This window comes from Propithecus coquereli, unplaced genomic scaffold (genome assembly GCF_000956105.1).
Source record: "Propithecus coquereli isolate 6110/MARCELLA unplaced genomic scaffold, Pcoq_1.0 Scaffold88, whole genome shotgun sequence".
Classification (NCBI taxonomy): Eukaryota; Metazoa; Chordata; class Mammalia; order Primates; family Indriidae; genus Propithecus; species Propithecus coquereli.
Genome location: NW_012155062.1, coordinates 4,609,085 through 4,628,284, shown reverse-complemented (window position 1 = coordinate 4,628,284; position 19,200 = coordinate 4,609,085). Strand labels below are relative to the sequence as shown.

Below are 19,200 nucleotides of genomic sequence, written 5' to 3'. Positions count from 1 at the left end.
CATGGTGGCACATGCCTATAGTCCCAGCTACTTGGGAGGCTGAGGCAGGAGGATCGCCTGAGCCCAGGAGTTTGAGGTTGCTGTGAGCTAGGCTGATGCCACAGCACTCTAGCCAAGCAACAGAATGAGACTGTCTCAAAAAAAAAAAAAAGATTGCTTAATTCTCTTTTTTAATTGTTTGAATTTGTAACAAAAGGAAATAGTCTAACTTCTGGATAATGTAGTGAAAATCAGTAGGTTGAGATTTAATAGAAGCATGGCTTTTGCGATAAAAAGCAAAGCTTGCTGATTTCTATATTGCCATCTCATCATCTTCGTCATCATGTTTAAATGCCTAGATATTTATACCAGAGGTATAAAAAGTATATGGTGAAAGGTTCATTCCAAATGAACTTCTAATCTAAAGAGAGACTTCATTAAAACATGTGGTTAGCATTTAGTGAGCACTGGTGTCTACTAGGGACTGTGCTCGGCTGTTTGGTATGCATTATTTCATTTAATGCCCGCCACAAACTTCTGAAGAAGATACCATTATTAATCTTATTGAAGGTTACTCTGAGACTTAAAATGATTGTGTATCTGAAGTGACAAATGCTGACCTTTGTATCAGCAACCTGGCATCAGAGCACAGATCTTTCCTTAACTCCTTGCTACTATCTGTTAGTACTGCAGGCATCATTACCCCATTTTACAGATGAGGAAACTGAGGCATAAAGGTTAAAATAGTACAACTAAAAAAGTGGTGGAGATGGATAAACACTATGGTCCGTTTGCACCAACTACCCTCTTAACCATCATGCTAGCCTGAGGAGGCTTGGCAAGGACAACATGGATGCTAGGAGGGAACTGTGATTGTAGGTTTCTAGAAGGTATAAGAAGGGAGGAATTACAAATAATATAAGTGGAAAGATTAACTTTGTAAAGATTATGCTGATTTTTCCTTCTGAGAACAGAGGTGCAGGAAGGAATAGATAAAAGTAGAGAGGAATTCGGAAGTGATTTTGCATTGAGGAAGTGCCAAAGGGCCTTGGATGGAGTGCTTTGAGATTTTTTTTCCATGAGGTGAGGTCAGCTGGTGCAGGAGTAGAGAGCAGAGGTGTTTCAAAGATTTGGAAAAGCTTCTGTAGGGCAGCAACAGAGAATCTCCTGATACAAGCAAGTGCTCAGATGTTGCTAGCGAGGCCATGGTCAGAGGGGTATGTTGTCCTCTCTAATGATCTATGGGCCCAGAAAAGCTGACATCAAAATAGGCCATGGGATGAGACTGCAGGCAAATTCAGAGGAGTCTCAGTCTGTGTCAGGAGCTGAAAGCTGGACGATGAAGAGGTCAGAGGACTGAGAGCCTCAATTTACCTCTGTGCTTGGGTAAAGCTCATAGAGCTCATTGCTTTGTTTTCATATAATCTTCCCTAGAAGAAAAATGTGCCTCTCCCCCGACACACATGTGTCTACGTCTCTGAGATGTTAATATGCTTACTTTATAACAACAGTTTTCACATTCTCTGACTGTACTTATTTTTTCTTTTATTGATATATAATATTTTGCATATTTATGGGTACATGTGTCACACTTTTTAAAGGCATTGTTTTATACCAGTTAATAAGGTCCTTGTCTGCCTACTTTGCTGCACTGACGGGCATGTTTGTGCCTCTCTAAGCTTTCGAGGATGCGGACCTCGGCTTAGTAGTTCCATCGGCTCTCTTTGCCGCCGTAGGGACGGCCGGCCAGAGGTGCACCACTGCGAGGCGGCTGGTGAGTTTGTCTGCATGGGTGCGTGAGATTGTCCTGCTCTTCAAACATCACTTTTTAAACAAATTCTGCTATTAGGGAGGTGTCTTAGAAGAATTGCTAGAACGATGTCTGCCCTAGACGTGGCTTGCAGATATGTGGTCTTTAGTCTCCCTTCTGTGCTTTGGCAGGTGTTGTTAATCTACCAGTGATCTGCCTTTTTTCCTGCCCCAAGCTAACAGGGATCTCATTGGAGATGAGACCTGTTTTCAGTCCTACTCTTAGAACTATATGGACAAAGTCCGGTGTCACTTACACAATAATACAAGGTAAAAATTGAAAAATTCTAAAACATTTAGCTGAAAGGTAGCCTTGCTCTTTTATAAAAACATTTTAAGTAGTAACACATTTTAAAGATTTAAATTTTTGGCCTCAAATCTTAAAGTGACATGATTTACTGAAAAAGCAAATGACTCTGGGTGTGTGTGTGTTCTTTCTATATAAATATATAGTCTGCATATGTACATATAGGAAAGATGAATATCAAGTGTATATAAGGAGATGTGGTTTAGCTTCATTGTAGGGTTTGGGAATTTTAATCTCTAATATTGAGCTGGATTTCAGTTTAATATGAAGTACAACCTGGATTTTCATGACTCTTAACGGTATAGAAAACTGTGGTATAACTGTATTATAAGTTTTGATTAGGTACATTTGCCACTTTTTATTGTTGAATTTTCCTTTTGTAATTCAAAAAAGTTGAATTACAGAGCCATTGGCTTTGGGTTTCTGCCCTCATTCACAATGAGTATGTACAAATTCTTTATAAGATTAACATAATCTAAATTAATTAGAATAAGATAAAAGATGTATGAAAATTCAGTCTTTACCTTTCTCACACTTTTCATATTTATGTTTTCCTGTGTTTTGCAACAAATGAAAATCTTTATTTTTACATTACTCAGCTGAAGTCCTCAAAAAATCTGACAATGTTCATAAAGTATTTATAATTTATTGAATTTGTTTACCATAAACATTAAATTACATTAAACATTACATTAAAGCAAAGGAAGAAACGGGTACTCCAAATGATTATACCTTTAATCACATGTGAAATATGAAATGATATGAAAGCCAAACATTTCTCTGTTCAGCCAACTTTTATTTTTCCTTTTTGTCTTGGGGCAAATATACATAGCCATGCTTTGTATTTAATGTTAGATATTAATGGATACTACTAGTCATTGCCCAAGTTGATTTCCATAGGGACAATTAGTGGAATCTATAAAACAAAATTCCAGTACTACAGACCTCTCCATGACTAGTTCTCCATTGACATAATGTCAATTCATTTGTCACCTGGAGAATGGATGTCAGCCCAGAGAATGGGTGGTTTGGTGAGTTCACCTCTGCCACTGAAAACGTAGCACAGACCTCACAACTACCCAGAGTGCAAAGGTCGCCCTCGTCTGATTAAGAGCCTCACTCTGGAGACCCATGTGGCCTGAGGCTAAGTGTATGTGGCTTCCCACAGTGGCCGTGACTGTTGCTCTGTGTTCAGACGGGGTTACAGTGTGGGACAAGTGTACCTGAGGCCCTCTGCTAATTAAGACATCAAATGCTCTAAAACAAAAACAGGAATAATGGATCTGTGACACTTAGCCAAATAGATCTTATAGGAACTTGATAAAGATATGACTTATAATTTTATTCTAATGTCTACCTAGAGGAAATCATTTTCATGTATTAATAGTTAATAGTAAAATTAGAAAATATATAATTAAAAATTCACTTCTGTTTGCTTATGTTTTCAGAGATTATATTTCAATAACTATTCAGAACTATTAATGAGTACTATTAAGAAAATTATTCATTGCTTTAAAATTTGTACATTTATTTTACTATTCCCTTGCGTGTTTCTTTTTTCACTCAGTTTTTACATGAAAGCATCCATGATGAGGTTGTAAATAGACTTAAAAAGGCCTACGCACAGATTCGCGTTGGGAACCCGTGGGACTGTGAGTATCTGGTTCTGTTTTCAAAGATATTCCTTTGTGACAGGTGGTGGTAAAAGTGTTTCTGATCTTCTGAGTTCTGGAGGTTTTTCTCCCTGGGAGGCCCGAGGGCACATGAAACAGAGTGTCGGTTGTTCGGGATGACATCTGCTCCTAGGTTAGGACTGTGGGCGCTTCGTGTTGGCTGGTGGGTGAGACCAGGAGATGTTTGGCCGGATGAGATTTGGTGAGCTTTTCTCCTTTCACTACTGATACCCTCATCCAAGCCACCACCCACCCTCTCTTGGAAGGTTACCCTCCCTGCATCCACTGCTGCCTTCCACAGTAGCCAGAGTGATTTTAAAATGCAATCAGATAATTCACTCTCCTGCTTAAGACTACTCCAGTGACTTCTCGTTGCTTTTAGACTAAAACCTAGATTCCTCTGGATTCCCTCTTCACCAGGCTCCCAATCCTTCGTGGTCTGCGGTCTGCCTCTGGTCTGCGGTCTGCCTCCGGCCCTGCCTGCCTTCCGAGCAACCCCCTCCTGTGTGCATTTACCTCTTGCTTCCTGAGCCCCACCCCCTCCAGCCTTCGCAGTGCTCCAGGCACACAGGCTCTGTCCTGCTGTTCCTCACCCAGCTCTTCCTGTGGCTGGCTCTGCTAATATGCCGCTTCCTCACAGAGCCCTGCCTAAATCTTACTCTTCCTCTGTCCCTGGGTCACTGTCAATGCTCTAATTTCCAGCAGTCATAACACAGGGCAGCGTCAGTCTCCCCTTGAATGGCGCGCCAGTACTGAGACTGACGCTCCTAGAGAATGGTCACGCTGGCATGAATCAACTGATCCTGTGTTTTGAGTGCAGTGCTCTGATTAATTGACAGCTGTTCCTCAAGCCAGGGATTGGCAAACAGATTTGGCCCTTCCCATTTCTGTTAGTTTATGGGCACAAAGCCACACCCGCTCATTTGCATATTATCTGCGGCTCGGCTGCCTTCCCACTACAGCGGACAAGATGAAGAGCATTCCTTTTCTCTCTCCAGCTAACGTTCTCTATGGGCCACTCCACACCAAACAGGCAGTGAGCATGTTTCTTGGAGCAGTGGAGGAAGCAAAGAAAGAAGGTGGCACAGTGGTCTATGGGGGCAAGGTAAGGAAAGCTCTGAGATCAGTTGTGGTAGCGTTTTCCTTTCTTTCCCTTGGACACAAGCAGGGCTCTGGGTAAAGTAGGGAAAGCATCCTACTTTTCTCATCTATTATAAGGGGAAATAAACATTTTAAAAGCATGACAACAGAAAATGCATGCGACGTTTCTGGGAGGACACACAAAAAACTCAAGAGTCTTCTTGATTGACTTTGAATTGGGTCCCTAAAAATTTGTATGGAAAGGAGACCGCCTTTTCATGGTACAGTAGAAGACTTTGTATTTGGAGCAGTTGGAATCTATATGTATTGGTTATTTTAAGAAAGTCAGTTAAGATAGGGAATCAAAAAAATAGATACCAAATTTTGTCTTAATTTAGCTCATATAATAAAATTTGTGTACGGCCCAGATGTTTTCTTTCATGTATGATAGGAACTTATCGTCTTCACATTTGCATAAGCCATACCTATAATGTATTATTATCTATAATTTAGTTTCACTTAATTTAAAATTCACTGAGACTTGAGTCTCTTGCAAAGCAATCTGAGAGCAGGATCTTTCTTAACATCGGTACACCCGCATCTAACTGGACAAAGGTATGTATGTGTATTTGTGTATTTTTTTCTTATAATGGGTTTTGTCTACAGCATTCAACTTAATCTTGATGGAAATAGCTTTTTCCCTTTGTGTCCCAATATTTACATGTTACATAATGCAATATGGCATTACGATAACAAGTACAGCTGCCACACACAGGATTGAGAGTGTCAACGGAAAAAAAGACCAAACTCTAAAGTAATTTTAAAGAGATTTACTCTGAGCCAAATTTGAGGACCATGACCCGGGCCACGCCCAAGAGGCCTTGAGCAAGTGGACTCGCTGAGGTTGGGTTACAGTTTGGTTTTATACATTTCAGGGAGGCAGGGGTTACAGGTAAAGTCAAATCAATACGTGGGAGGCATACATTGGTTTGGCCCAAAAAGGTGGGCCATCTCGAAGTGGGGGCTTACAGGTTATAGGTGGGTTTAAAGATTCTTTGGCCTGTAATTGGTTAAAGACATGAAGCTTTGTCTAAAGGCTTGGCATGTTTCAACATAAGGAGCTCTTTATCAGAGATAAGCCACTGGACATAGATTTGTTGTGTAAATTGAGGACCTGCAGGTTTGTCTTGCATAGCCTTAGGCCTGTTAATGGGCTACAAGGATGTCCCCAAGAAGGGAGGGGGGCATGATGAGGCATGTCTGACCTCCTTCCTCCTGGCAGGCAATTTAGTTTTAGGATATTCCTTTGGGCACAAGGGGGTCCATTTAGTCAGTCGGTGGGGGAGGTGAGCCTTAAAATTTTATTTTAGTTCACAAGAGTAAATGTAGTTGATGCTGGTAAACATACAACTCAGGGTGAGAGCAGAATCGTGGGGCATGTTGGGGAGTCACCCACCAGCCAAAGCCACTTCCTGTGGGCACCAGAATATTTTGTAGGAGGAAAGGCAGCTGTTAGTTAAGTGGAGATGATCTAGTAATTTGGTCGCATGAGGTTGGTTAAGAGAGTGTGTATTTGCAACAATAGCACCTCGGATATGATACTGCCACAGCGCAAAGCTAAAAGAGTGTCTGTAGCATACCCCTTTGGAGTTTTTGGTTTTGTGCAATGTGTGTTAGTCTGCTTGGACTGCCATAATGAATGAAATACCACAGGCTGGTGGCTTAAACAACAGAAATTCGTTTTCTCACAGTTTTGGAGGCTTGAAGTGTAAGATTATGGGATTGGTTGGTGGGATTGGTTTCTCTTTCTGGCTTGTGGACGCTGCTTCTCACCATGTCCTCACATGACCTTTTCCGGAGATAGGGGGAGAGATCTCCCGTGTCTTTTCTTCTTCTGATAAGGACCCTTGTCCTGTAATTGGACTAAGACCCCACCGTTATGACCTCATTTAACTGTAATTACTTCCTTAAAGGTGCTATTTCCAAATGTAGTCAAATTGAGCATTAGAGCTTCAATTTATGGGATTTTGGGGGGATATAATCTATCATACAATGGGTATAGATTTCCTATTTTAAGATGACATAAATTTTAAAATAACCACTTGCAACAGTGTTTTTCAGCGTAACTTGGTGTGACACCTGGTATGGCTCTCCACCCCCACTCTGCCTTTTCTCTATTTCCCTCTGACCAACTAAATTAGAACCAATAGGAGGAAGGGACAGTTTTCATTCACGAGAGGAAGTTATTTTGGAGAAATAATTCACCTATAAATGCTGTTTATTTTTTTCTCGTAAGTATAGGCAAAGATTGTGTCCCCTGACCCCAAGTACTAGAAAACAAAGTGCTTTCCTTGTTTTTATTTCATTTCTGTGTGTAAGGTTATGGGTCGCCCTGGAAATTACGTAGAACCGACGATCGTGACGGGCCTCACCCATGACGCGTCCATTGCGCACACAGAGACTTTCGCTCCAATTCTCTACGTCTTTAAATTCAAGGTAAAAATGGATCCTGTTTCTCCTTTCTCTTGTCTCATGTTGAAATAAATGATAAGACGGGGAAAATGAAGGTGTATTAAATTTTACTCAATTAGCTTTTAGGAAGGTTTTAGAAAGTCATGTGAGTAGTAGAAATTTGAAGGTTCAGAATAAAATATGATGAGATAACACTTGAAAACTATGAAGCATGCCAAGTTAGCTGCCAGGGAAGCCGGGGTGGGCAGTGGACAGTGTTGGAGTTCATGGAGTATGTGGCTCTCGTCTCGTGTAACCTTATTCTGAGCTCGGTAGGCCAGAGGCAGCTTCTCCAAAACTTGGGGACTGGCTGATTTGATGGCCTGAGTGCTGTGTGGTGTCAGCAGACAAAATGAGATGTGGGGGCAATCTAAAGACCTACAGCTACAAACTGCATTAGAGGACAGGCTATGGAGGTTTTAAAAGGTGAAGATAATTAGAAGGTCTCATTCCCTGGCATGAGATGGGCCCTATCCTTGCCCGCAAATATTTAGGGTTAGTTTTGCAACTGCAGAGATTGAATCAAGATTTGAATGTGCCATTATTCACAGTTAAAGGATAGTGAAAATTGCACCTTGTTGCAATTATATGATTGCATTTCTTTATATCTTGCTTTAAATTGTCTCTCATTGTTTCATACATAGGGACTAGAGAGTATAATTTCGTGTTTTGTGTTGTGTGTGTGTGTGTGACTGTGAGCTCTTAAGCAAATTATTTAGCCTCTCTGGGCCTCAGTTGCCCAGTCTATAAATTGGGGATAGTATAAAGCTTGTGTTATAGGGTGAGGGTTAAATAACTGAATGCATGGTAAGTGCTTAGATTAGTATGTTGCAGCAATAAGCACTGGATAAATATTAGCCGTTATATATAGTATCTTGAATGGAGGGAAGAATATACTAATCTTTTGTTTCCCAAAGTATAATTAGAGGGAAAACACCAAATGCTTTACTTATTATATGTGGTCCAAATTATGAGAAACATAATTCGTAAGCTGTTGACTCTTCAGTATTTTTTTGTGCACTAAAATTATACTGGTACATCTTAAGAAATGAGTTTAACATCAGTGAACTTTGGTCTGAACACTGTAACATCTAACAGCTTCCAATGTCTGTCCTTTCAGAATGAAGAAGAGGTCTTTGCATGGAATAATGAAGTAAAACAGGGACTTTCAAGTAGCATTTTCACCAAAGATTTGGGTAGAATCTTCCGCTGGCTTGGGTACAACTTTATTTGTCTATTTTGAAAATATATATAATTCTGATTTATGTGGTGAGTGGACTTTAAAAGAATGAAGCCATCTAGTTGAAAATCCATTTTTTAGCATTGAGAATCTTTGGAGTTTGTGTTCAGGTTTTTTATTTGTGTTCATTTTTATTTTGTTTTAATCGTCTGTCCCTTGCTCTTGCCATGCCTCCCTTCTTACACAGGCCTAAAGGATCTGACTGTGGCATCGTAAACGTCAATATTCCAACGAGTGGTGCTGAGATTGGAGGTGCATTTGGTATGTAGAGAATCATTTCTCCTTTTTCATGTTGGGCAGCAAAGGAAAAGCAGTAGTAACTTTTAGAAAGACTTGACCAAGAAACGGAAACACTACTTACATTCTGAAATAACCTTTTTTGATCTAGCATGCCTGAAAGAGCTTACATTCCATATTCAAAGTTATCGCCCGGAGTCCTGCATTTTCTTCTCAGATGCAGCGTCAGATCAGAGCTGAGGCTCTTAACCTGAGATATGCGAACCCCTGAAATGGTGGCATCTGTTTTCTGGGGAAAGGATCTAAGACCCCAAAAAGATTAAGGATCCCTGCTTCAAAGCCAGAGCATTTTACATGAAATATTCTGATTTTAATTTGCAAAGCAGGTATAATAAGTGTTAAACGTATTATCGGTCACTAGATAAAATTCTAAGTTGTTTCTTTCCACTGGGCCCTGCTCCTAATTGCTCTTAATTAGCTATGTGTCATTAATGCTTAAACTTGGTAATAGTTTAAAAAACAAACAAACTCTTCCCAACAATTTTTTATTAAGTTTTACTTATTCAAAATGATCAAGGCTGGGTGCAGTGGCACATGCCTATAGTCCGAGTTACTCGGCAGGCCTAGGTGGGAGGATTGCGTGGAGTCAGGAGTTCAAGGCCAGTGTGGGCAACATAGTGAGACCCTGTCTCTAAAAAATAAAAATAATAATAAATGATCCGAAGTATAGTAAAAACAGATTGCCTTGTTTTTAGATATAGAAAGAAAACAAATATGCATTAATACCTGTAAAAGTTTATATACTCAGTGACATTCTTTTATATTAATATTTTTAGACCAAGCACTGCAATTACTATTGGGTGTAAAGACTTTGCCAAAAGTCTGTGTTTAGTCCAGCGCCTCACCTCTGTCCCCTCTGTCCAGTTGCCTGAAAGTAAGAGAGTCTGTCTGCTCCTTCTATAGGCATCTAATCCCTGTTTCCAACCCATGCCTGCTTTCTCCATTTGACTATTCTTGGTTTGAACTTTCATTGTTAATTTCAAGAATTTTGAGAAAGTCTTCTAATGGAAAAGCAGTTCTGCCTACACCTCTTTCCCAAAAGGCTGCTTTGAGATTCTTCAGACTAAAAAAAAAGTAAATTTACCTTGAATTTATCTCAGTTTTTCTAAATAGTGCGCTTTCATTGCTCTCTCCTTGACAGCTTTAGACATTATGTATCAACCCTCTGTTACGATAATCTTTCTAAACCCTCCTTCTCTTTTCCTGTATCTTCTTAACATGTGATACGACATTATTGCATGGAGTGGGGTCTGGTGGAAACCAGGCACAGACGTCTAAGAGTCTTCCGTGGAGTCACACGGGATGTGCTTAATTCCTCCCGCAACGAGTTGTGACCACGTGTGTGAAATGTTGTCTGCCAGCAAAGCTCATTGGACTCAGTGCCCAAGGCTTTTACTGGGGGCTAGTCATGTAGGCACCCTCTGCCTAGCACATACCCAAATTCCAGACTCTCAGAACAAAAGCAGGTGTTGAGCATAAACCTCATTGTTGTACAAAAACAGTTTAGGCTCAGTGAGCCACCCTTACCATTTAAGGAAAGTTTTATATTAGTATCGGGGATACTGTTTACCACCCAAGTTTTCAGATGCCAGCGATCTTACAAGGCAGCCTGTTATACAGCAGGTCCTCAGATAATATTAGAAGTGTTTGGGGTCTTTATTTAAGAAGTGTGGCGATGTTTCTGTGAGACCAGAAATATGCTGCTGGAACTTAGCTTTTGTTTGTATTAATTAGCCCCTGGTAAAACTGGTTTTGTTTATTCATCATTTCGTTTAAAGTCGTAGTTTCTAAGAACCTACTGATGACATTAAGTGAGAACTGACTGTACCTTCTATGCTTTTTTTGCACAGTTTGTAATAATTTGTCCTCAGAATTTTGAAGCCATTACTCATTTGTCTTATGGTTTCCAGTATTGCAGTTGAAAAGTCTATTTCTATTTTGATTTCAGATTGTTTTTTTCTCCTCTTTCAGAAATTTTTGGGTCTACTATTTAGTTCTAACATTTCATAATGATGTGCCTCAGTGGAGATCTCATTAAGACTTTTTGGGACAATCAGTGGCCTCATTAGTGTCTTAGGACTCATGGTTTTGAGTTCTAGGAAGTTTTGGTTAGTTTTTTTTTTTTTTTTTTTTGAGACAGAGTCTCGCTCTGTTGCCTGGGCTAGAGTGCGGTGGCATCAGCCTAGCTCACAGCAACCTCAAATTTCTGAGCTCAAGCGATCCTCCTGCCTCAGCCTCCCAAGGAGCTGGGACTACAGGCATGTGCCAGCAAGCCCGGCTAATTTTTTCTATATATATTTTTAGTTGTCTGGCTAATTTCTTTCTATTTTTAGTGGAGACGGGGTCTTGCTCTTGCTCAGGCTGGTCTCGAACTCCTGACCTCGAGCGATCCTCCCGCCTCAGCCTCCCAGAGTTCTAGGATTACAGACATGAGCCACCACGCCTGGCTTAGTTTTCTTTTGAGAGGTTTTTTTGATGATTTCCCCCATCTGTTTCTCTATTTTAATTTCTGGAACTATCATTTGAATGTAGTCTCTTGAAGATTGATTGTCTAATTTTGTTATCTTTTTCCTCCTATTTTCCCTCTCTTTAGTCTTTTTGTTATCTATATGGGAGATTTCCTCAAATTTTTCTTTTAATTCTTCTGTTGAGTTTTTTCCCCTCTGCTATTGTTAAAAACATCACCAAGACTTATTTCTTGTACTTTGATGGCACACTTTTTAATAGTATCCTTTTCTTGTTTTATGGAATCATTACCTTCTTGTAACCTCTCTGAGCATATTAATATAGCATTTAAAATATTTTATTATAAAATGATAAAGGTATAGTAGAAAAGTAGGATATTTAGAGATGCATAAATGAGAAAATGAAATTTTTTCCACCATCTAGAGGTTTCTACTCTTAAAACCTTAGTCTAATTTTTTTTTTAAGGTTTTCTTCCTCTTGTATTTCTATTTCCTCTTAATTCTTTATATTTTATTTTCCCTCTTAGTTCCTTTTTTCTGTGTGTTTTGGTCTCTGTGGGCTAAATGTAAAGTAAGTGGTCAGGTGGCTGTGGTCGCTCTTTTTTTGGGGGGACAGAGTCTCGCTCTGTTGCCTGGGCTAGAGTGTGTGGTGAGTGGCGTCATCTGAGCTCACAGCAACCTCAAACTCCTGGGCTCAAGCCATCCTCCTACGTCAGCCTCCTGAGTAGCTGGAACTACAGGCGTGCGCCACCATACCTGGCAAATTTTTCTATTTTTTGTAGAGATAGAGTCTCACTGTGTTGCTCAGGCTGGTCTTGAACTCCTGGCCTCAAGTGTTCCTTCACCTCAGCCTCTCAGAGTGCTGGGATTACAGGCGTGAGCCACTGTGCCAGCCTTGTGGTCTCCTCTCGATGTTTTCATTTCAGTGACACTGAGTAGGACCCCACACAGGAAGAAACTGCTCGAAAGATGTGAGATCATTCTGTATTTTTCTAGGAGGAGAGAAGCACACTGGCGGTGGCAGGGAGTCCGGCAGTGATGCCTGGAAACAGTACATGAGAAGATCTACTTGGTAAGAAAAGGCTTTGGGAAGACGAGTTTGGGCTAAAGCCACTGGGAATGTGTTTTTATACTCTTCTACTGTCTGTACTGTCTTCGACAGTTTGTCTTGATTTTATTTTTCTAGCATTCCACAGCTGTCTCCTCAGAGCATCTGTTTTGTCCTGTTATTTTTCTAGCCTTCTTGTCCAGCCTCAGCTAGTGGCCAGCACCCAACCCTAAACTGTTTCATCCGTGGTTTCTATCCAGGAGGTGGATAGGCGCAGGACCCGCAGGCTCGGCCAGCAGGGGAAAGCGGAGGAAGCTGTCCTTTCATTTGCTCCAGAATGGGCGGCCACCCTTGCAGACTGGGAAGCCGGGGACGAGGGAGGGAGGGGGGAGGGGCTGGGGTACCGTGAGCGGGACCCTTGGAGGTGGACTAGCCGGTTCACCCAGCATGGGCGTAGCTGGCGGAGGAGCCTGCTTCTGAGAGGTTTTGACCAGGACTTGTTTCTCATACTTTTAGTCTATCCCCCTCCTACCTTGGGTAGAAATAGCTGTTATCCAAGTGTAATAAAGCAGAGTCTGTGGGATCAGGTCCATGCGGTGGCACGCTGTAGGAAGAGCACTGGGTGAGGAGCCGAGAGACAGCCATCCCGTGCCATTTGCCGTGGACGGGTCCTCAGCCTTGCTGCCTCAGTGTCCCCACGACAGCATTCCTGTCAGGAGTTCTCAGGTGCTTCTGGCTACGGCTTGTTAGGCGTCTCCAACATGCACACACCCTTTGCCGGCTTCCCAGTCTTTGGAGTCGGTTCTATGCCTTTTACTTTTCTCATGCACTCGAGAGCCAGAAACGTAGACACATTTAGCTGCGGTTTTTCTAGAGCCCATTTAATGGCTCTACTTTTCCTCTCAGGAGAAAGAGCAAGTGACTAGTTACTAGAGAAGCTTTTATTTTCTAAACTTTTATATTTTCTTATTTTATTTCTATCAAAATGAGAATATCTGTGTTTTCCCTGATAATTCAATACAAGTTATTAAGAGATAAAGAAGAAAGTGACAGACCCCATATTCTTGTGCCTACTCAAAAGAAAAACTGTGAATAACGTGTATGATGTGTATCTTTCTGGATTTTTGTTTCTCTTTTTTTTCTTTTATAAAACTAGATCCATACTAACATTGTCTTGTATCTTAAATTTTTTTCTTTACCAACATTTAACTTGGACAGTTTACCTTGTTAATATGTACAGATCTGCTGCATTTTTTCATGACGTGAAAATAGTCTATATTATGTATATGCTATCATTAATTTTTGTTCACGTTTTTCCCCCTAGTACCATCAACTACAGTAAGGACCTTCCTCTGGCCCAAGGAATCAAGTTTCAGTAACGGTGTTTTAGATGGACATTACTCAGTCTTCTAGGGATTCCTACAGCTGCTTCTGAAGAAGATAAAGAAAATTAAGATTTGCCTAGAATAAATGCATCCTTTTGAATATGACAGTGGCTAATCCTCTATGACCCAAAGCCCTAAGTAATTCAAGAGACGCATTTTTTAAAAATCAAAATAAAATTGTCATAACATAGCCATATTTACTAAAAAATGGGTTGGATGGATTTTTATGTCACTAGATATACATGGTTATTTAAAAAGTGGACGATTATTTTATAATTAGAAAGAATAGTACATGCCAGGGTAGAAATTTGGGAAAATACAGAAGAGAGAAGAAAAAGGATGTTTTGCAGTAGATGCAGAGGGTCCTCTGAGCAAGTGAAGAATTCTTAGGTGAGTTTTGATTCACGTCACCCGCCTCTGGCATGCATTGGAAAGGGTGTGACTGAAAGGGAGGTGCGTCCCTCGTATGCTGAGGACCATCGCGTGGTATTCATGTGGAACAACACGCTGTGTTTAAAGTGACAACAGGCACTGACCACCAGTTACTGCTCTTGCTCATGATGGCTGTGTCATCTTGGAAGAGATTTGCAGGGTAGACACGGATTTTGCTCCAACCTAGAACCTGCCACCGGCCAAGGACTCTGAGGCCAAAACGACACATGTAGAATTCTCCTGAAAGTACTTCTGGATTTCTTAGGCAAGCTTAGACCATTTTCTTTCTTTCTTTCTTTTTTTTTTTTTTTATTTCAGCATATCATGGGGGTATAGCAGATGTTTAGGTTACGTATGTTGCCCTTCCCCTCCACCCCAAGTCTGAGCTTCAAGCGTGTCCATCCCCCAGATGGTGCGCATCGCCGCATTCTTTGTATATGCATATACCCGTCCCCTCCTCCCCCCTGCACAACATCCAGTAAATGTCATTTTTATATGTGGACTTATGTGTTGATCAGTTAATACCAATTTACTGGTGAGTACATGTGGTGCTGCTTTTTCCATTGTTGGGATACTTCACTTAGTAGAATGCGTTCCAGCTCTATCCAGGAGTATGCAAGAGGTGCTATATCAACATTGTTTCTTAAAGCTGAATAGTACTCTATGGTATACATATACCACATTTTATTATTCCACTCATGTATTCTGTGGAAAGCAATGTGGAGATACCTCAAAGAGATACAAGTAGAACTACCATTTGATCCAGCATTCCCATTACTGGGCATCGACACAAAAGAACAAAAGACACTCTATGAAACAGACCATTTTCTTCTTTAGTTGTTGCTTGTCCACAGTCCCCTCAGTGTAGTGAGGGCAGGTACTCACGGGGAACTGGGGAAAGTCCACTTTTTCTTCGCTGAGCGCTGACCCTTCGCGTTGAGAGGCTGCGCAGGAGACTTTGGACTGGTTCGTCCAGAGGCCCCTGTTCTCCTGTCTTCCTGGCACTTCATCCCCTCTGCATGGCAGCCACCACCCCCTCCTCCTGCCAGTTTGGACCAGGGCAGCAGACCGTGAAGGCGATGGTTGTCGAAACCACAAGGGGGTTTCGGTCTAGGTCCAGTTGCTCGTCACAGAAAAATCCAATTATTCAGACGACAAAGATTGCCAAGGAAGAAAGGAATCTTTAATATGACATGCGTCTTCTCAGGAGAACGGGAGAAGCTGCCTCAAATCCTTCTCTCCGACTAAGGAATATCGTGGACTTTTCAAGGAGAGACTGTGTGCCGTGGGGCAGGTCTTGCAAGGGGCTGCATACATGGGGGGCAGGTTATGCGGGATGCAGGATCTTGCCACCAGGAGGTTTGCCCTGGGGCCTTCAGAATCCAACTCCTTTGTCTTGTAGAAAATCCATCATTTCAGGCCTGGTGTGGTGGCTCACACCCATAATCCCAGCACTTTGGGAGGTCCAGGAGAGAGGATCACTTGAGGCCTGAAATTTGAGTCCATCATTTTTTGGGAAACAACTCAAAGGATCAAGTAGTTAAGGGAAAAGATTATAAAAAACATGGGAGTTCATCGAGTTGGTTATAAGATGGCATTTGCAGACAACCTGATACATCAGGATATGGAGAGATTTGGACAACTGGCAAAAAGTTTGGGGTTGAATTATGACCCCAAGAAGCAAGCAAATGAAAAACTAAGCAATTACACATGTATCAGGGAAGGAAAGGCATTCATACTGTGTTCCATGGCCAGCTGTGAAGCGTTTACCTAGACATGCCGTTATCAGCCCTGAGCATGAATCAAGCCAGTCCTGAGGACGGCCCTCTTGAGAGGTGTTGCCAGGGAGAAAGTGCTGAGGGTGGGCGGGAGCTCTCACCCGAGTTACAGATTTCAGGCAAAACTGATTCTGAAAGCTTTCTTTGAAACAAATTCATAATTTTTTACATGTTTTTAGCAAAACAAGGACTCATTTTTGTCATAATGTTCATTAAAATGTTTTGTCTTAAATTGTTTCTCTTTGTTCTTTTTACTGAGTTAGCAAGTACAAAGTGCTTGTTGTTAATAATATCTGTAACCATGAGAGTTACAATTCAGCCACAAGAAACAACGGTGATATAGCACCTCTTGTATTTTCCTGGATGGAGCTGGAACCCATTCTACTAGGTGAAGTATCCCAAGAATGGAAAAACAAGCACCACATGTGCTCACCAGCAAATTGGTTTCAGTGATCAACACCTAAGTGCATATACAGGAGTAACATTCATCGGGCGTCAGGTAGGTGGGAGGGGGAGGAGGGGATGGGTAAATGCAAACATAATGAGTGCGATGCGCACCATGTGGGGGATGGACACGCTTGAAGCTCTGGGTGGGCCAAGGGCAACATACGTAACCTAAACATTTGCACCCCCCTAATATGCTGAAATAAAAAAGTTAAAGTGTACATTTGGGTTATGACTTGCTGTGTGTTTGGAGGTGTGAGGAGTCTTACAGTGCTCATTGCTGGTGATATTGAGCATTTTATGACTTTGCCACCGCCTCCTAAATCCTGTGTCCTAGCCACTGCTGCTGACAATGCCCAGCCGCCCCGTGGATGTGGGGAGCGGCCCTAGATGCTGGCGCAGGCGGGAGGGCCAGGCCTGGCTCCCGGCTGCCCCTGTGGGATGACGACGGCGCGTGGAGGGGAGGCGGTGTTCTCGAAGGAAGTCGAACGCCGGAATGCCGCTTCGCTCTTCTCTCTTCTGGGGAGTCTGTTGATCACCCTCTCTCACCGGCTCTGCGACCACACCCCTCTCTGTGGCATTCTGCCTCCTGGGAATGCTGCCGGGATGGAGGAGGCTCAGTCCTTCCTCTTCCTCTCTTCCCTGGCGCTTCCAGACCCTCCTGCGTCCTTCACTCTAGCAAAGGTTGCCCACGGGACAGCTGGTTTGGGATGTTTTGCAGTGTCTCCGATTCAGCAGTTTTAGGGACTCAAGCTTTTCGCTTCCTGTGGTCCCCACCCCATTCTCTTGGACCTGGCCGGACTCGCTTGTTCACGCTGGTTCCCTTGTTGATTTCGTCTGCCTGATGGCTGAAGACGTTTGTGCTGGTGACCATTTCTGCAATTTCTGTTCTCTTCGTACTTACCGCCCCTACCACGCACTGCTCATGTTTGGTTTTGTCTGTTGGTCTTCGATTTCTTTTTTTTTTTTTTTTGAGACAGAGTCTCACTGTGTTGCCCGGGCTAGAGTGCCGTGGCGTCATCCTAGCTCACAGCAACCTCAGACTCCTGGGCTCAAGCGATCCTCCTGCCTCAGCCTCCCGAGTAGCTGGGACTACAGGCATGCGCCACCATGCCCGGCTAATTTTTTCTATGTATTTTTAGTTTTCCGATTAATTTCTTTCTATTTTTAGTAGAGACGGGGTCTCGCTCTTGCTCAGGCTGGTCTCGAACTCCTGAGCTCAAACAATCCGCCCGCCTCGGCCTCCCAGAGAGCTAGGGTCTTCGAATTTTTAAAGACGATGTGTGGAGAATGAGCACCAAGGCGGCTGCCGTTCCTCTCCAGTCCCAGAAACTGTGGATACCTTTTGATGTGTTGCGGTTTTGGGTTTTTCATACAGTCAAGTCGATTGATCTTTTACAGGTTTTTGAATTTAAGTTTAGAAAGTTAGGTTACAAATATGTCCCTCTGCTTTTTATTTTTTTAAGAATTTTAAGGTGTATAATACTTGTACACAGTTAAAAATTCAAAGAGGACTAGAATGCTTATAAAAACTAGCAGTTCACGTTCCCTCCCACTCCACCCACCTCTGATTCCCACCTGGAGCAACCACCCTCACCTTTTCTGCTGTTCTCTTATTTACCTCCATACTTCTAACTAATAAGCTTGTACCACTATCTTTCAGTTTATCAATTTAGATATTGTCTGGTGACTTCTTGATGTGGTAGGTGAGGATTAATTAACTTTATTACCACTTTCCCAAACATATACCTTCTTTTACCTGCATTCCTCCAATCTGTTAATATTACAGATTTTGGTTAAATCTGTGACCATTATTTATGATATGCAAAGACAACTAAGCCAAGGAGTGAATTAATAATCATTTCTACTCTCTTGTATAATCTTTTATTTTCCCTGGAGTTAATAATTGCCCCTCCTGTTGCTTAATTTGCTTTGTATCTGTTTTCTTCTTTTTAAATTGTAAAATACAACATAAAACTCAACCATTTTAAAGTGTGCAATTCAGTAATATTTAGTACATTTATAAAGTTGTGCAACCATCACCACTATCTAGCTTCCAGAACGTTGTCATCTTAAAAGGAAATCCTGTATCTGTTAAGCAGTCATTCCCGTTCCTCTCTAATCCCAGTCCCTGGCAACCACTGATCTGCTTTCTGTCTCTGTGGTAAATCTGACTATTTCATATAGGTGGAATATATCTATTACTAATTATTTCCAAATGTTTGAATTATCTTTGTCACGTGCCTGCAGTATTTTCCAGTTACTCAGTATTAGTTTCAGTTTGTTTTGTTTTTTTCTGGAATCAACTCTCTGAGTGCCCTTTGTCCCACTGCTTCCATTTGACTGCTCTCCGCGGCTGCTGCCCAAGTGTAAGAGTTGGATTCTCCTTTGCTGCTCTTCTATATTAGAGCCTCTTGTTCCCTGGATCCTGTGTTTTCCTCTTTATTGCTTTATACTCTTCTTTTGCTGGAGCATATCCTGCAGAAGCTTTCTGACAATGATTATTTTAGAGGAAATGAAAAAAATCTCTCCCATCTGGATTTAAAATGTTAGGGAAGTTATGGTGTTTTCGTGTGTGTGTGTGTGTGTGTGTGTGTGTGTGTGTTTTCTATTGAAAATGTCTACAAATGTTTTATGGTATTGACATTTTAGTCTTTAATCCATTTGTAATTTGGGTATGTGATTTATCTAATTGATTTCCCCTTCAAATACCTGATTCCTCCACCCCTAATTAGATGAATGAGTTGTCCTG

The 19,200-nt window shown here is 41.7% G+C and overlaps 1 protein-coding gene across 1 annotated transcript in view; it reads left to right on the top strand.

The window, feature by feature from the left end:
* The window catches only part of ALDH7A1 (aldehyde dehydrogenase 7 family, member A1), a 42,498-nt gene extending 28,496 nt beyond the window's left edge, over nt 1-14,002 (top strand). The window contains exons 10-17 of the mRNA XM_012664297.1: nt 1,659-1,753; nt 3,663-3,747; nt 4,767-4,873; nt 7,228-7,344; nt 8,480-8,577; nt 8,787-8,860; nt 12,358-12,433; nt 13,734-14,002. Coding sequence (XP_012519751.1) covers nt 1,659-1,753; nt 3,663-3,747; nt 4,767-4,873; nt 7,228-7,344; nt 8,480-8,577; nt 8,787-8,860; nt 12,358-12,433; nt 13,734-13,788 — 707 coding nt within the window. The 3' untranslated portion in view covers nt 13,789-14,002. The remainder of the gene's footprint in view (nt 1-1,658; nt 1,754-3,662; nt 3,748-4,766; nt 4,874-7,227; nt 7,345-8,479; nt 8,578-8,786; nt 8,861-12,357; nt 12,434-13,733) is intronic.
* The last annotated feature ends 5,198 nt before the right edge of the window (nt 14,003-19,200 follow it).